Source organism: Psammomys obesus, unplaced genomic scaffold (genome assembly GCF_907164565.1).
Source record: "Psammomys obesus unplaced genomic scaffold, mPsaObe1.curated_primary_1811, whole genome shotgun sequence".
Taxonomy (NCBI): Eukaryota; Metazoa; Chordata; class Mammalia; order Rodentia; family Muridae; genus Psammomys; species Psammomys obesus.
This window is the reverse complement of record NW_026596147.1, coordinates 1,812,466-1,826,467: the sequence shown is the minus strand read 5'-3', so window position 1 is coordinate 1,826,467 and position 14,002 is coordinate 1,812,466. Positions and strand designations below refer to the sequence as shown.

The 14,002-nt window shown below is 41.3% G+C and overlaps 1 protein-coding gene across 4 annotated transcripts in view; it reads right to left on the bottom strand.

Moving 5' to 3' along the window:
• Positions 1-2,231: 2,231 nt before the first annotated feature.
• Positions 2,232-14,002, bottom strand: part of Slc7a2 (solute carrier family 7 member 2) — a 58,326-nt gene continuing 46,555 nt past the window's right edge. For all 4 annotated transcript variants that reach the window (XM_055593677.1, XM_055593681.1, XM_055593680.1 and 1 more), the window contains exons 8-12: positions 13,188-13,290; positions 11,612-11,817; positions 10,171-10,337; positions 9,201-9,309; positions 2,232-7,772 (exon numbers count right to left, since the gene is read on the bottom strand). In XM_055593677.1, coding sequence (XP_055449652.1) covers positions 7,576-7,772; positions 9,201-9,309; positions 10,171-10,337; positions 11,612-11,817; positions 13,188-13,290 — 782 coding nt within the window. In that variant the 3' untranslated portion in view covers positions 2,232-7,575. The remainder of the gene's footprint in view (positions 7,773-9,200; positions 9,310-10,170; positions 10,338-11,611; positions 11,818-13,187; positions 13,291-14,002) is intronic.

Below are 14,002 nucleotides of genomic sequence, written 5' to 3'. Positions count from 1 at the left end.
ATCTGCTGTCCACTTGCAGTAAGAGCCTTATGATGGAAGGGAAAGCAAAAACAACAGGTAGGAACTTCTGATCATAGACTGCCTGCTTCTCTTACCTTTGCCCCCACAGTTTCATTGACTTACTTTCTCCTGCTTGTCTGAAGAGTGCGTCTTACCAATCATTTATACTCTGGTGCCAATTTAATACAACACAGAAACGTTTGTCGTTCAAGGCTGATTTCTGTTGTGCAGTGAAAGCCTTTGTCCGTACATGTGAGCAGATGGGGGAATAATCTGGCATCTTTGAGAAGCAACAATTAGAGAAATTTAGGGTCTTGAATCATGACAATTTTTTTCAATTTGGAGCACGAGGTAGCCCAGGGTTTGCCTGGACAATGTCTTTCTCTTTCATCTTGTCTTTCTCTTCCAGTTGACCGCCCCTGTCTTAAGTGTAGCAAAATGTTTAGATAAGTTAAAAAAAAATTGACACAGGGTCTCTATAATGTATTGCTAGAATCCTTCACTTTTCTACTTTGACAAATTGAGGCAATGTGCAGATGGGAGTTACTTTTGTATGTTTTTTGAGAAATCTTAGTTACTTTGTGAAATATGTCCACTCAAATGGAGACCACAATCCCTCAGCAATGCAGACTTTGAAGCCTTAGACACAGAGGACTGTAAGTCACTCTGAGGAGCTGGGCATAGTGACACACCTACAGACCCAATTACTTGGGAGTCAGGAAATAATATGGTCTCTTGAGGGTTCACACCCGCCCTTGGCATCATTGTGAGACCTCCATCACAAACAAAACAAAGCCCCGTTGAAGAGACTTCATGTCATCCAATAATTACTGTTAAATCCAAGTGGTGTGTATGTGTGTGTGTGTGTGTGTGTGTGTGAATAACTTGTTCAGTGTGTATAATGTTGCTTGTGTATTTTCAGGGCTTTTTTGATAACCAATTGATGTACTCCTCCCTGGGGGGAGACTGAATAGAAGCTAGTGAGCTACACAAAGAAACTTCCCAATTAAACAAAGTGATCTAAGAGACCTGTAACTTAAATGGCATAGAATAATTTTTAAGAAGCTCCTCTTGCTCCCCCTTCCTTTTTATACGTAGAGCTTTTATTTGGAAATGTTTGTCAACTAGAATGTAAAAAATTAGTTCAATTTCCACTTGTATTCTAACCACCGATGATTGCAAGCTCTTTGGGTATTGAATGGCCTCAAATGCTCATGCACTGAAAGTTTGGTCTCTAAGTGCTGGCACTATTGAGAATAACTGGATTACCAAGGCACAGACACTAGCAATGGGTTAGCCCACTGAGAAGTTAACAGATGAATGGACTATTTATTAGAAGGTGGAGTCTGGTGAAGGAAGTGGGTGATTGTGGATGCCTTTGCTTGTCTTTGCCCCTTGCTCTGTCTCTTAGCTCCCTGGAACAGCTACTCCTCTGCCACACTTTTCTTCCATGATGTATAGACCCAGAAACTTAACCAAGTGACCTTGGATTGAAACCTCAGAAACCATGGGCCAAAACGACTCTTTTCCTATCATGTATTTTGTATGAATGTGCATGTATCATGTACAAGCACATGCATTTAAAGGCCAGATGAAGATGAGTGATTTCTTCTCTCTTGCCACCTTGTTTTTGAGGTAGTACTTCATGGAACCCCAAGATTGCCATTTTGGCTAATTAGTGACATCTGAGGATATGCCTATCTCCACCCAGAATACTACCTCCAGCTCTGGGATTATAGGATCAAGTGGCCATGTCTAGCTTTTGCAATGGTGCTGGAAATTTGAACTTAGGCCCTCCTTTTTTTCACAGATGTGCTCTTACTCACCAAGCTATTTCCACAGCCCCTTATCAAATATTTTGCTAGTGATGGCCAGACACTGGGGAGCTTCCTGAAGATCAATGTCAAAGTGACTGGTCCATGTAATAGGAGTTGAATGGTAACCTCAGGCATTGGATCTTGGGGTGGCATGCTTTCAAGAACAGCTTATTGTTTTCATTATGTATCATTAGGACTAAGTTTTTGTGAGTGTTTCTCTATCTCATAAGAGTTGGCAGCCACAGTGATGAACCTTTGAGTATAATAAAATAATAATAAAGTAGACTGCATTGTTTCTGAGCCTTAAAGGTCCTTAAATTTGGAAAACAAAGACAAACAAAAGTTCCCAAAATTTAAGTGAGTATGAAAAGTGTGCTTTTGTTTTGTGTGATACACACACATACTAAATTGTTATAAGTCATATTAAGGTTTATTTAAAAACACATGGTTACATTATAAAGTATATATTACAACAGTTAAAGCAGCAATAGTTTTTATTATAAAATCTAAAAAAAGAGTCCAACTTTATATGTAAAAAGGAACACCAATTATTAAAAACATCGAAATTAGCTACTAAACAACACATCTTTACATTTGCACAAGTACTTACAATAGGGTACTTGTAGGGTTTGCAGAAATAGACATTCTGGATGGTTTTAGGCCTCTGTATGCACAACTGCTATTAAATATAACAATAACAAAATAAAGCCATAAAACAATTTGGCACTGCTCGTGGACATGAACAGAGAGGGGCCTGTCAATTCGGTGTGGGCACACAAGGCCACCCTGCTGGCAATACAAGACTATTTTACCATAAGAGTCTCGGCCATGTGTTTCTCCCCTTGAGGCTGTGTACCTGCAGGAAATACAGCAGGCCAGGCCCCACCATGCCAATTCCAAGACATGGCCACTCCCTCCAGAGGTCACAGATATTCCTTGGTCCGTATTCGTCTTAGCACACTCACGAGATTTGGAACTGGAGTGGAGGATCCCAGATGACCTTATGTTCATTAGAATTCCTTTACTTCCTACCCTACCTCCTACCTAAACACCACCACACTCTAACAATAGACACCTACGTACTGCAAGCAGCCTGGCTGTGTCATCAAACTGGGGTCCTGAGCAGTGTCTATGGGGCTGTCAGTGGTCAGAAAGTCTGCCTAGAGTCCGGAGACGGTGGCAATGGCTTCGGCCACGGGCAAGAACAGACGGGTACAGAGCTCCTGGCCAGTAGTTTTAAAATCAGGTCATGCCATAAAAGAACACACTTGAAGCCAGTAAGACCAAATTGTGTAGATATAAACAATCATGAATACTATAAATGCCAATGCCTACACCAGCAATACAATGGTAGTAGCAGGCCTCTCAAAATCCACAAAGCTATCTTGAATTCTTTAAATATAAGTATATAAGAAAAACAAAATCTCAGCTAAACAACCAAGTCTAGCAGCCTTTCTTTTTTTTTTCACATCTATTTCTATGATGACCTTTACTGGCATTATTGTTGCTACATGAATTTCAGTACTTTTCCTTGATATGTAAAACAGAAAATGTACAGAGAAGGCACTTCTCTGCCAAAGGCACTATTTTGCTACTAGCAAAAAGGACAGTTAACGCCACTTATCTCACCAGCCCCAAACCCTGCACACTGTGAATGTGAATCCGCCATGATGAACACTCTAAATCCAGATCCTCGAAAGCGCTGTTGAAATCGTGTTTTGGGGACTATCACTTCAAGTGTATCTGGAGAAATCCCTAGCAGCGTTGCAAGGAAGCAAAAGCCAGTATTGTATTGTAGTGCGACTTCATCATCTGGTGGCAAGTCTGGGATACACACCAATTTTTATCTTAGGCAGTCACCTCTCTCTCTCTCTCTCTCTCCCCTTCCCTCCCTCCTGATATAAGAAGGGAGAAGGTAAAGTGCAGGCATTCCTTCCAAATCCTTAGCACTGTATGGCATTGCATTTCTTCACCTGTGCTGTGTTCACACTTATAAAACAATTTAGTAACAATTCTGACAGTATTTTATTAGAAAACATTTTAAACAGCTACCTGTAAGCCCTGAGGACTTGGGAAAAATTCTGGCTAAAAGAAAAGCTTTATAAAAATTAAAATTAAACAACCTTTTATTCTGTAGAAGACAATTCAGAAGCTGGGATTTTTAAATCAATTGTAGTTAGTACTACCAAAGTTAACCCACCAACATTAGTTTCAATGTTGATTTTACATATTAATGTTGATATATATATTTATAATATTTTCATTAGTTTTATTTACATTTTTATCATGAAGGAAAACGATAAAGATATTTGAGTATATCTCAGAGGTTCTAAGAAGTTTTTCTCAGGAGTTTCTAAACGTGAGTTTTCATAACCACCCTTTTACATGTCCGGCTGGCTTGAACTTTACATGCTAACTCACAGCCTATTCTCTTTTGTAAAGAGTATGAAGTTAAGGTGCTGCTCTGAGACAATTTCACTAAACATACCGACAACACCGTTCTTAAGGGGAAAAAGTCATCTAAGCGGCTTTTGCTCATCATGATGAATAGATTCTGGGGCATTTACTGGCTAGTCAAATCTATACAAAATATTTTGGTGATCCTAAAAACAAAACAAAACAAAACAAAACAAAAAAAAACCCACCAAAACAGAATAGGACATTTTGTTCAAAGCGTAATGAACTCAAGTGGTAGGAGGACAGACGGCTGGCAACAAGCCAGCAGTGTTGGCGCTCACTGGCAAAACTCTCCCAGGGACTGGTGTGTCGGAAACAGTGTTACAGAAACAAGTAAACAAGGACAGCTAGAGGTCCCTACCCCTATTCCATTCAGGCTCCAAAGCACCTGTCATAGCATGCCAGCGTCTAGTGACGTCATACTAGAGACATGATAAATATGTCTTAAAGAATCTATCTAATAGAAAACATATATATAAAACTGTATATTTTAAAACAGCTTAAAATCTAAATTATCTATCAATATAAAACAATAATCTCTCTCCATTATTAATTGGGTTTTTATCTATGTAACAATATCATATCCAAAGCTCATCATAAGCCCAACTTACTTACACAGTGATAACAACCCCGCCCCCCAAACACACAAATATACATCACACATACATATGTCAATGTGTTTAGAAACATAGACATGGAGACATGCTTGTCCATTTGGGTCTTCACAGAAAAAGAAAAAAAAGAGCATGGTCACCAACAAAGCCTCTCTTCACGGACATTCATGCTTCCAACGTGTTTTGGTGTGAGCATTTTGAACTAGATTCTGTTATTAATTGAACACAGTGGGCACGTTAATTCTAGTTGCCTTACATAATCCAAACGAATCTGTTTTTGTTACAGAAGGAAAGTCAGGGATTCACATATGAAACAGCTCACGTTTCCTGTGGGAAGGGCACTGCTGTAACGGCAAGGATTTTTTTAAATAAATTTTTTTTGGAGAATTGCTTTTGATGAGTTTAGTATCCTGATAATTTCTACCCTCCCATCTCACCTTCAATCCCCCCACTCCCTATCCAATCCATAACCTCTTCATTATTGCTACATATGTGTTGGCGTGTTTCTCTCTGTATTTTCTCTCTCTGTGTGTACTTATGTATGTATGTATGTATGTATGTATGTATGTATGTATGTATGTATGTATGTATGTATATGTAACCCACTGAGTCCATCTAGTGTTGTTTGTATGTACATGTGTTTCATGCTGACCACTTGTGATTGCATAACCTGTCCCGGGGCTCATCCCTGATTCTCTCTCTCTGAGCTGCCCCTAATGACTGCAAGAATCCCTGATCAAGCCTACAGTCCTTCCCATCCTATGGACCCACTCCTCCACAGTGAAGCAAGCAGCTGGAAAGGGTGTCTAGCCTTCAGACTTTATCACATGCGCCCTGGAAATCTCAGAATGTCTGGGTCAGGGTTGCACTGCTGACAGCCAAGTACCCGGAACCTTTGCCTGCTTATCTGATAGTTAATCACAATAAACAGCTGCTTACACCAAGAGGACTGCAGCTTGCTTTTAAACAGCACCAGTAAAATAAGCGACCTCTTAGGAGAACGATGAGAAAATGGTAATTTTCCAAAATAAATGGATTATGCAGGCCAATTAGCATTCTTGGTAACACATTGTCTCCTGAGAGTGCCATACCTGTGTAAGCATCTAGCCTCTGGATTTATCTAATAAGCCATTTAATCATTTATATAAAATTAATTCATAAGGAATAAGAAGGATTGGAGATTTATACTATCAGAGAACTCTATGAAGTGTAGCAGTCAGAGAACCTTACATATAAAAGTTTATTTAATCATATACAAAGGTCACTGTGTTTTTGATTCAGTTTGGTTTTTTAGCTAGAAGTTTCAAATTCTGAAAGTAATTGATGATTTACTGTGAATAGGCTTAATGCGGTCTTTCAAAAGCAAATGAAATGAAAAGTGCTAAATGGGCAGGCAGAGGTGGTGCATTCCTTTAATCCCAGCACGTGGGAGGCAGAGGCCAATGGCTCTCTGTGAGTTCAAGGTTAGCCTGGTCTACTGATCGAGTTTCAGGGCTACCCTGTGTTGAAGAAACAAACAGAGTGCTAAATTATGGGATGGAGGATGGGGTGGGGATCTCTAAACATTTCTAAAAAAAGCCATCAGAGATAAATTAGGTATAAAATACTTAACCTGGGCCCAAATGCCTTGTGACACTGAAGTAAGGGTATTTTCCTATACTCACCCCATCTTTTTCTTTTTTGTATACTGTAAAGGGAGAATTTGCTACCACGTCCATTTTCATCCAGATCAGAGAAAATATCAGGAGCAAAAGGGTGAGCTCTGTGCTTGATGACGTGACAGGTGCTGAGCTGTGATCAGGTATTAAGTAATGGAAAACAGCCTGAACCATTCGGCCAAGTGTGTGCTATGGGGGCTTCTACTGTCTTCAGTCACCTTTAAAGATGGGAAAGCTATCCAAGCACCTGCCTATACCTCTGCTCTTCAGGGGTCCCAAGGAGTACTGCTATAGTACCTGTCCGGAGCCCTTGACAGGGCTGGGGGGTTGGGGGAGGCATGTCACTTGCAGCAGGATGGAAGTATTCTATTTAAGGACTAAGGGTCTCCAAAATGGGAGTGGTTGTCTGGTGTCACAGACTGTCTCTTCATGCTGCAATGAAGAGGAAACAGACATCCTCCTGGCTGGTTTAGAAAACTGTCTCAGCAAGTAGGTGAAGAAAACATGGCATTATAATTTACAGAAAAGGCTCATCTCCCCCTCACCCCCCATCCCTCACTGCCGTTAAACATCATGACAGGTGGCAGCATTTTCAGGATGTCCAAATTGACAATCATGTACCTAATAAGAAAAAAAAAAAAAAAGACCACTGCTATTTCCCCAAGCACATAGGACACACACAGAATACATCTCTATTCAGCAATATGAATTAGTATGTGCAGTATATGCCACTATTTACAGCGCTGGAATAATGTCACATAGTAGTAAAAACTGGCGACATTTAACACTCACGTTCCCAGACATACATAAACGCACACGGACACATTACTCTGGGGCTACCCATCACTGAGGAGTGCGCTCAGTCAGTTTCCCCGTACACATAATTCACCACCTGAAGAGAAACTGTCTGGAGGAGGAAGCATAAGTTAGGTGGACCATGCCTGCAGCAAACCACAACCCAGCACGATGGTGACGCCCTGCCATAGTCTACTTGTTAGAAGATATGTGTGGTCAGACTGTGAGCCGTCATCAGCATTCACTTGTCTTTTCATGAAATAGGAAAGGTAAGCTGAGGTTTCTTTGGTCAGGGTCACTTGCTTGCACGGCGGATTTTTCTTCTGTTGCTGCATTGATGTTGTCCGAACAAACATCTTCATCATCATCTTCATCCCTGGGGTTACCTTCCAAGCTGTGTCTAATGCCATAAGCGAAATAAATCAGAAAGCCTTTGGGGAGAGAAGGCATATCAGCGTGTTAGGAAATGTTTTAATGTGGGCAATTTAATGCAGTAAGTATCCCCCTTTCTTTCTGCGGAACCTTAGGAAAGCTGTGCACACGCAATATATAAATAAGACCTGCTGAGTCTGCTCTTGTTATCCATGTGGACACGGTTTCGGGGCTGACCATGCTGCACGGGGCCACCCATAGGGGGCTCATCCCTGGGAGAGGCTACCTCTCCTTCTTCCAGCAGTTATTTGTTGTAATTCTAGAGGCTATCAGCTTGAGAGTATCTCTACGAGGCCTAGGAGGGGTTAGAGGCAGGTACCCGGATGGGAATGGAGGGGGGAAAAGGAGGAGGGAAAGTAATATACTTATATTTCAATTTAAAATATATTTAAATAAAAAGGTAAAAACCCATAAAAGAAAACAACAGAATGTGAAAATAAGATGTTGCCCAGATCCCCTGTCTAGACAGAAAGCCCTCTGCATTTGTGACACCACAACCCCACAGAAAACATTTTTCTCTCAACAAGTATTTTCAGACAACAGTCATGTGGAAATTTTCTACTTACGCTCTTAAAACTCAACAGATTGACTTTAAGTAGAAAGATAGGGGAGGCAGAGACTCACGTTACACAGGAAACCCTGGAAGGGGCTTATTAGAGTGATGGTAAGGTAGTCTGGAAAGCAGGCCCTGTGTTCCCAATGGACATGGACATTCTTCCACCTGTTACTGTCAAATGGGACACCTAAGGCCTGAGCATAAAATGTCAATAGCCATGCTCACTGTGGGGTGAAGGAGGCAATGTTTAAATGTCCTTAGACGATAATTACTTATAAATATGTATTTTCCCATGCTTTCGTTCTTTTTTACAAAGCCAGGTGGGTAAGAGTTTGTCTGTTTGTTTTGTTTTTTGAGACGGGGTTTTTCTATGTAGCCTTGGGTGTCCTGGACTCGCTTTGTAGACCAGGCTGGCCTTGAACTCACAGAGATCTGCCTGCCTCTGCCTCCCTTAGTGTTGGGAGGCAGTGTGCCACCGTGCCCAGCTTTTATAGTGACTTTTTGAGGGCTTCATTTTCTCATTCATAACTTGAAGAAAATATCTGTGTGAACTCGAGGGTTACTGAGAGATCTGAAATAAAAACAGCATCTGAAGAGCTGGAGATGTGGCCCAGGGGTAGAGGCCTGAGATAGCATGTTTGAGGCCTGGGTTGAATCTTCTACAGAAAGAAACGAAGAAAGGAGATAAAAAATAAAGAAAAGGGATCTGAAAACATACAGAAAATAAATGCGGAGATGTTCCATGAAGTCAAAATGGAAGGAAATTAACAGGGCTCTTAGTTTTAGGAAGGAAGAAGCACATTGCTGTATCCACAGCCCACAAAGCACGTTGATTTGAAGTCCAGAAAGTGTAAATCACGGCTAGACCTACCAAAGACCATCCAGATGCTGAATCGGACCCAGGTGTCTGCACTTAACTGGACCATCAAGTAAATGTTGACCAGGATGCTGAAGGCCGGGAGAAACGGTAGGAATGGGACCTATGGAAAGAAACAGCCTTTGAATACAGTGTTACTGTAAAAGCATATTCTCCAAGTTATCTCCAGGCACTGCCAATATCTGACATATAGTCATACTGTGTCACTCAGTTTACAGTCTCATAAAAAGGACATCCTGAATAAACACTGTTCCTATAGAGACTAATGAAGGAAAATCACTGTTCGCATTACTTGCTGAAGCTGAAGGAAAGAGTAACACATGAAAATTACCATCAAGATACCACAGGGCTTAGGTATCAAGTAAAACTCAGAGTTTACTGGTCTCATTTGGCCATCAACAGGAAGGGCCTCTGGAACTCTGGGTACATATAGCATCCTGGGGGACCCTTTTAGGAAGTGCTGCCCACACTCAAGCCTACTCTTAGCTCCAGTGGGGCAGGACAATTTAACTTCCCGAAGGAAGAGCTTGATGGGAATAAATCCTCACAAGAGGGCTCCAAAGTTCTAGAAGTAAAATCCTCGAATTATTTTCCTTCATTTCTATTATTTTATTTTAATTTTTAGTGCTTGGGATTAAACCCAGAATGTCATAAATCATCTTTTTCTGATACTATAGACTGTTCACTGCATGTTCACTGTTCACAGAACACAAAACCTTTTCACTGTATATGTGTAAGCATGAATGCATGTGTATGCATGTATGCATGTATGTATGGATATTCAAGTTTTTGAGAAGAGGAATAAGACAGCTGCGACTAAGAGGAGTTCATTAAAAGGAGCTCATTAAGAACCTTGACACTCTTGTTCAGTGCTTGATTTTGTTCAGACAAATGAAACAAACACAGGACACATACAGAAGAAGTGTACATAACGGTTAGGATTTCTAACTATTATTTCACATACCATAAAGGCTACTTTTTGCTGATTCTGTGGCTGCCTCCAAATGGTCAGAATGATGGCGGTGCAGAGGACAAGAAACAGGGCCAGAAGAGCCAGGCTCCAGGATTCCATTCTGTTGATAGCCTTGACTCCATATGTGGTTAGAACACTCAAGCCCAAGATGAGAAAGGCTGTGGTGGCGAGGACACACGGCAGAGTCAGTGCACAATCTTCCCTCCTGTTTCTCAGTTCTATAGTCTATCCCTGTGTAATACCAGGTTCTTCGTAATCTACTTTGCCACACAGACCTCTCACTTTATCCCATCGGAAGATCATGTGTGCATGTCTATCTTCGTAGAAGGCAACCTCCCCATTTGGCCCTAACACCTCGCTTTGTCTGTCATGTGGCCAGGGGTCCTCATTTCCTATCTGCAGACTATACGGATAGGATGGTTTTGGTGGTGTACAGATTCCATTTTTTTTTTTTTTCAAATGAGAAATGACAACTTTGTCTATGCTGAGCTAAGATAAAGATCATTTGCTAATGAAAACAAATACTCTCCCATGATCTGAATCTTTTTCCGTGTTCCAGGCAATGATGGCAGGCTTCTTCTGATCATTAAGCATGCAATAAAAGCCATGACTCACTCTCAGAGAATTGTTCTTCCCCAGTCTGCCGTAAGCTCACAGTACAACCCTCAAGAGCAAAGACAGCCTTCCTCACTACCCCAGGTACCCAGAACAGGGCTCGGCATGGAGAAAACACCCAGTCGTGGTCACTAAACATACAGGTGATTAGGCACCTTCAGCTGAGCAAACACATCTTTCATATATTGCTTCCAAAATGCCGCTGGGTTCCAGTTTTCTTACTTGGCCTCATTCTTTAACACAGGGAGCCCCCTATGCTAATAAAAGGTGCCAGTTTGTAATTCTGCTACTCTTACTGCAGGGATTCCTTGCTTTTGTGTGCACCTGTGTGACTGTGGGAAAATGTGCACCATGGTCCGTATGTGGAGATCCAAAGGACCTTGGATGTTGGTCACTACCTTCCACCTTACCTGAAGCAGTATCTCTTACTTGGCACTGCATACAGAAAGCTGGGTGGCATGCCAAGTTACTAGGGCATTCTCTTTCTACCTTCCATCTTGCCACAACCACACTGGCATTACAGGCACGCATTTCCTCATCCAGCTTCACAAGAGTCTTGGAGACCTTAACTCAGCCTCACATGTATATAGCACATGCTTTACCCACAGAGCCATCTCTCCCAGTTCTTAAATCTTCCTACACTGTAGATGGAACACAACCCTAGCTACCAGTATCTCTGTAGGTACAAATTTCACAGCTCAAACCACCAACATATCCCAGGGCAATGTGGGGCCTTATCCTTTTCCTTCCACGTACACACACAGGTTCTGCACACCCACATCTGTTGGGCCTTTTAACATCTGCAGTGAAGGCTTACCCAGGAATCCCACCAGGAAGCTCACGAGGGAAGCCGACTGGCGAGTGGGAAGAGCAGAGGGGCTGAAGACGGTTCGGAAGCTGAACCCCCGTCCTTGTAGCATGGTGACCTGGGACTCACTTTTCGAAGCTGCGGTGTTACATGGCTCCAGCATTTCTTTCTCAGAGCTGTATTTGGGCTGCTCATAACACAAGCCAGGTTGGTACCTAGCCCCAAACAAATATTGGTTGGTGTCTTTCATCTCATTGTCCCAAATGAAGCTATTACCTTAAACTCTTTGGTTAGACACTTTACAAAGTCACAGCATGACACTCCAACCCACAGTATGCTGAACCAGGCTACAAACCTCTTCCATAAAACACCCACAGCAGCTCTGGATTCCCTCTCTTTGCTATTTAATTAGAAACCTGTACAGTAGATGAACAAAATAAAGTTAAAAGTAAAGGTGAAAGCAGTTCGGGCAACAGGATGGTATCTGAAGCCCCCAGTGCCCAATGGAATTGTGATTCATGAGAACAGTACAGAAGCAGCCACCAGCGGTGGAGCACAGAGCTGCTTGGGCTTGGGATTCAAAGGCTGCATCCTGGTCAGTCCCTTTGGCCACTTTTCCTTATTGCCAGCCTGATTTATCCAGCCTCACCCAGAGAAGCTCACATAGCTACTCACGCACCTAACTACCTCCAGGCACTGGTTTCCTCCATTATTTGCCCCACCCCTCCACAGCTCATCAGTCTATTACCTGCCTCACTTCCGAGTACTTACAGCCCTTGCTTATATGCTTCCCTTCCACATAAAGAAGTATGTTCACTTAGGAAAATGCCAAAAGGAACGCAGAAGGAAGTAACAACCACCCAACAGCACCATTAAATATTTTAGCATTTTGGCACAAGCCCATCCTGGCATGCGTGCATACTTAATGTAAATTTATAATGCTGTTGAAACATATTTAAATGCTATAGCTTTGAATCTTAAAATTAGAATATCTATCCTACTAAAAACCTCAGTTTTTACTGTAGAAAAAGCCAATGAATAAGTGTACCTGTTGATATATACAAATATATGATCTGTATATATTTCTCCTATTGATACTCAATTCAGCTATGTGTTCATCCCTCCAGTTGATGTACCTTTTTTGTGAGCATCCTTTGCAACTACTTGTTGGTGTTTCTTTGATAAAGTCTTTATCACACATATTTGGTAATAAAATATTTGCTACGCACATATCTGATAGATATACATTTATTGACTTGGAAAAATATTCAAGATATATTGCCAACATAACAAAGACTGTATCATACAGTAGCTAAGAATAGGGTTCTATTTGTCAGTCTGTTAGTATTTTCAGTTCTAAAACTACAACATGTTTATATATTGCCACACCTGTTTATTACACTGCTTGACTGGGCCAAGCTGTTGGTAAGGGTCAAATTATACTTGCTTCTTTGCTGGAGGCCAAGTTACTGCTTTTAATGGCCTGGCCCCCCACTTTGGTGAAACCACTGGCTTTTTGTAGTCCTTAATATCTCTACTTCCTGTACCCCACCTGTCACACACCCTTCAGAAACAAGAGACTCACCTGAGTATAAGCACACAGGCTGCGACCAGAGAGTAGGCCATAAGGGTGCCAATAGACATCATGTCCACAAGAGCCTTCAGGTCAAAAAGAAATGCCATCAAAGCTATCGGGAAACAGACAAGAAAGGTAAAACCAAAGGCCTTTGATGATATTTCTTACATTTGTTCATGTGGTCAGGGAGAACTGACTATTCTATTCTGGTACCAAAGACAAGTCAATGTCACAACAGCAGAAGCTGTTCTCTGGGACATATAGATTGCTGACGCTAAGATTTCAAGGCCCTCTGCTCTTTAGGAAACACTAAATACACTGACTTTGATTATTTACAACTACTTGGCTTGACCAAGAGTGAAAATATTATATGACAGAATACTGTCTTTTGAGGTCTTGAAAGGTAAACAAAAACTGCTAGGAAATGCCAGAAGCTGCCTTTTAAATCATAAGAAAAGTTTAGTTTTCTGTATATAAGTTACATAATCACTTTAAATTCCATCTATATCAAGTCATTTACGACTCAAAACACTTCAAATAGCCTGTACAAAATAAAACCCATTTTCAATAAAGTTACATTTTCAAAGCAGCGTAAACTCTGCTCTAATCTAACAAGAGTCACTTTCTGGAAGACTGACTAGATGTGAGAGGTCAACTTATGATCCTGCACACAAAATCCCAACAGTGTTAAAGAGTGAAAATACCTGCATATTAGCTGAATTTACCTCTATGAACAGATGATACTACGTTCAGTTTATATGGTACCCTACACCTCTTTACAAGTTTATATTCTATGAGCTCCCTTTATCTTCAAGTCAGTGATC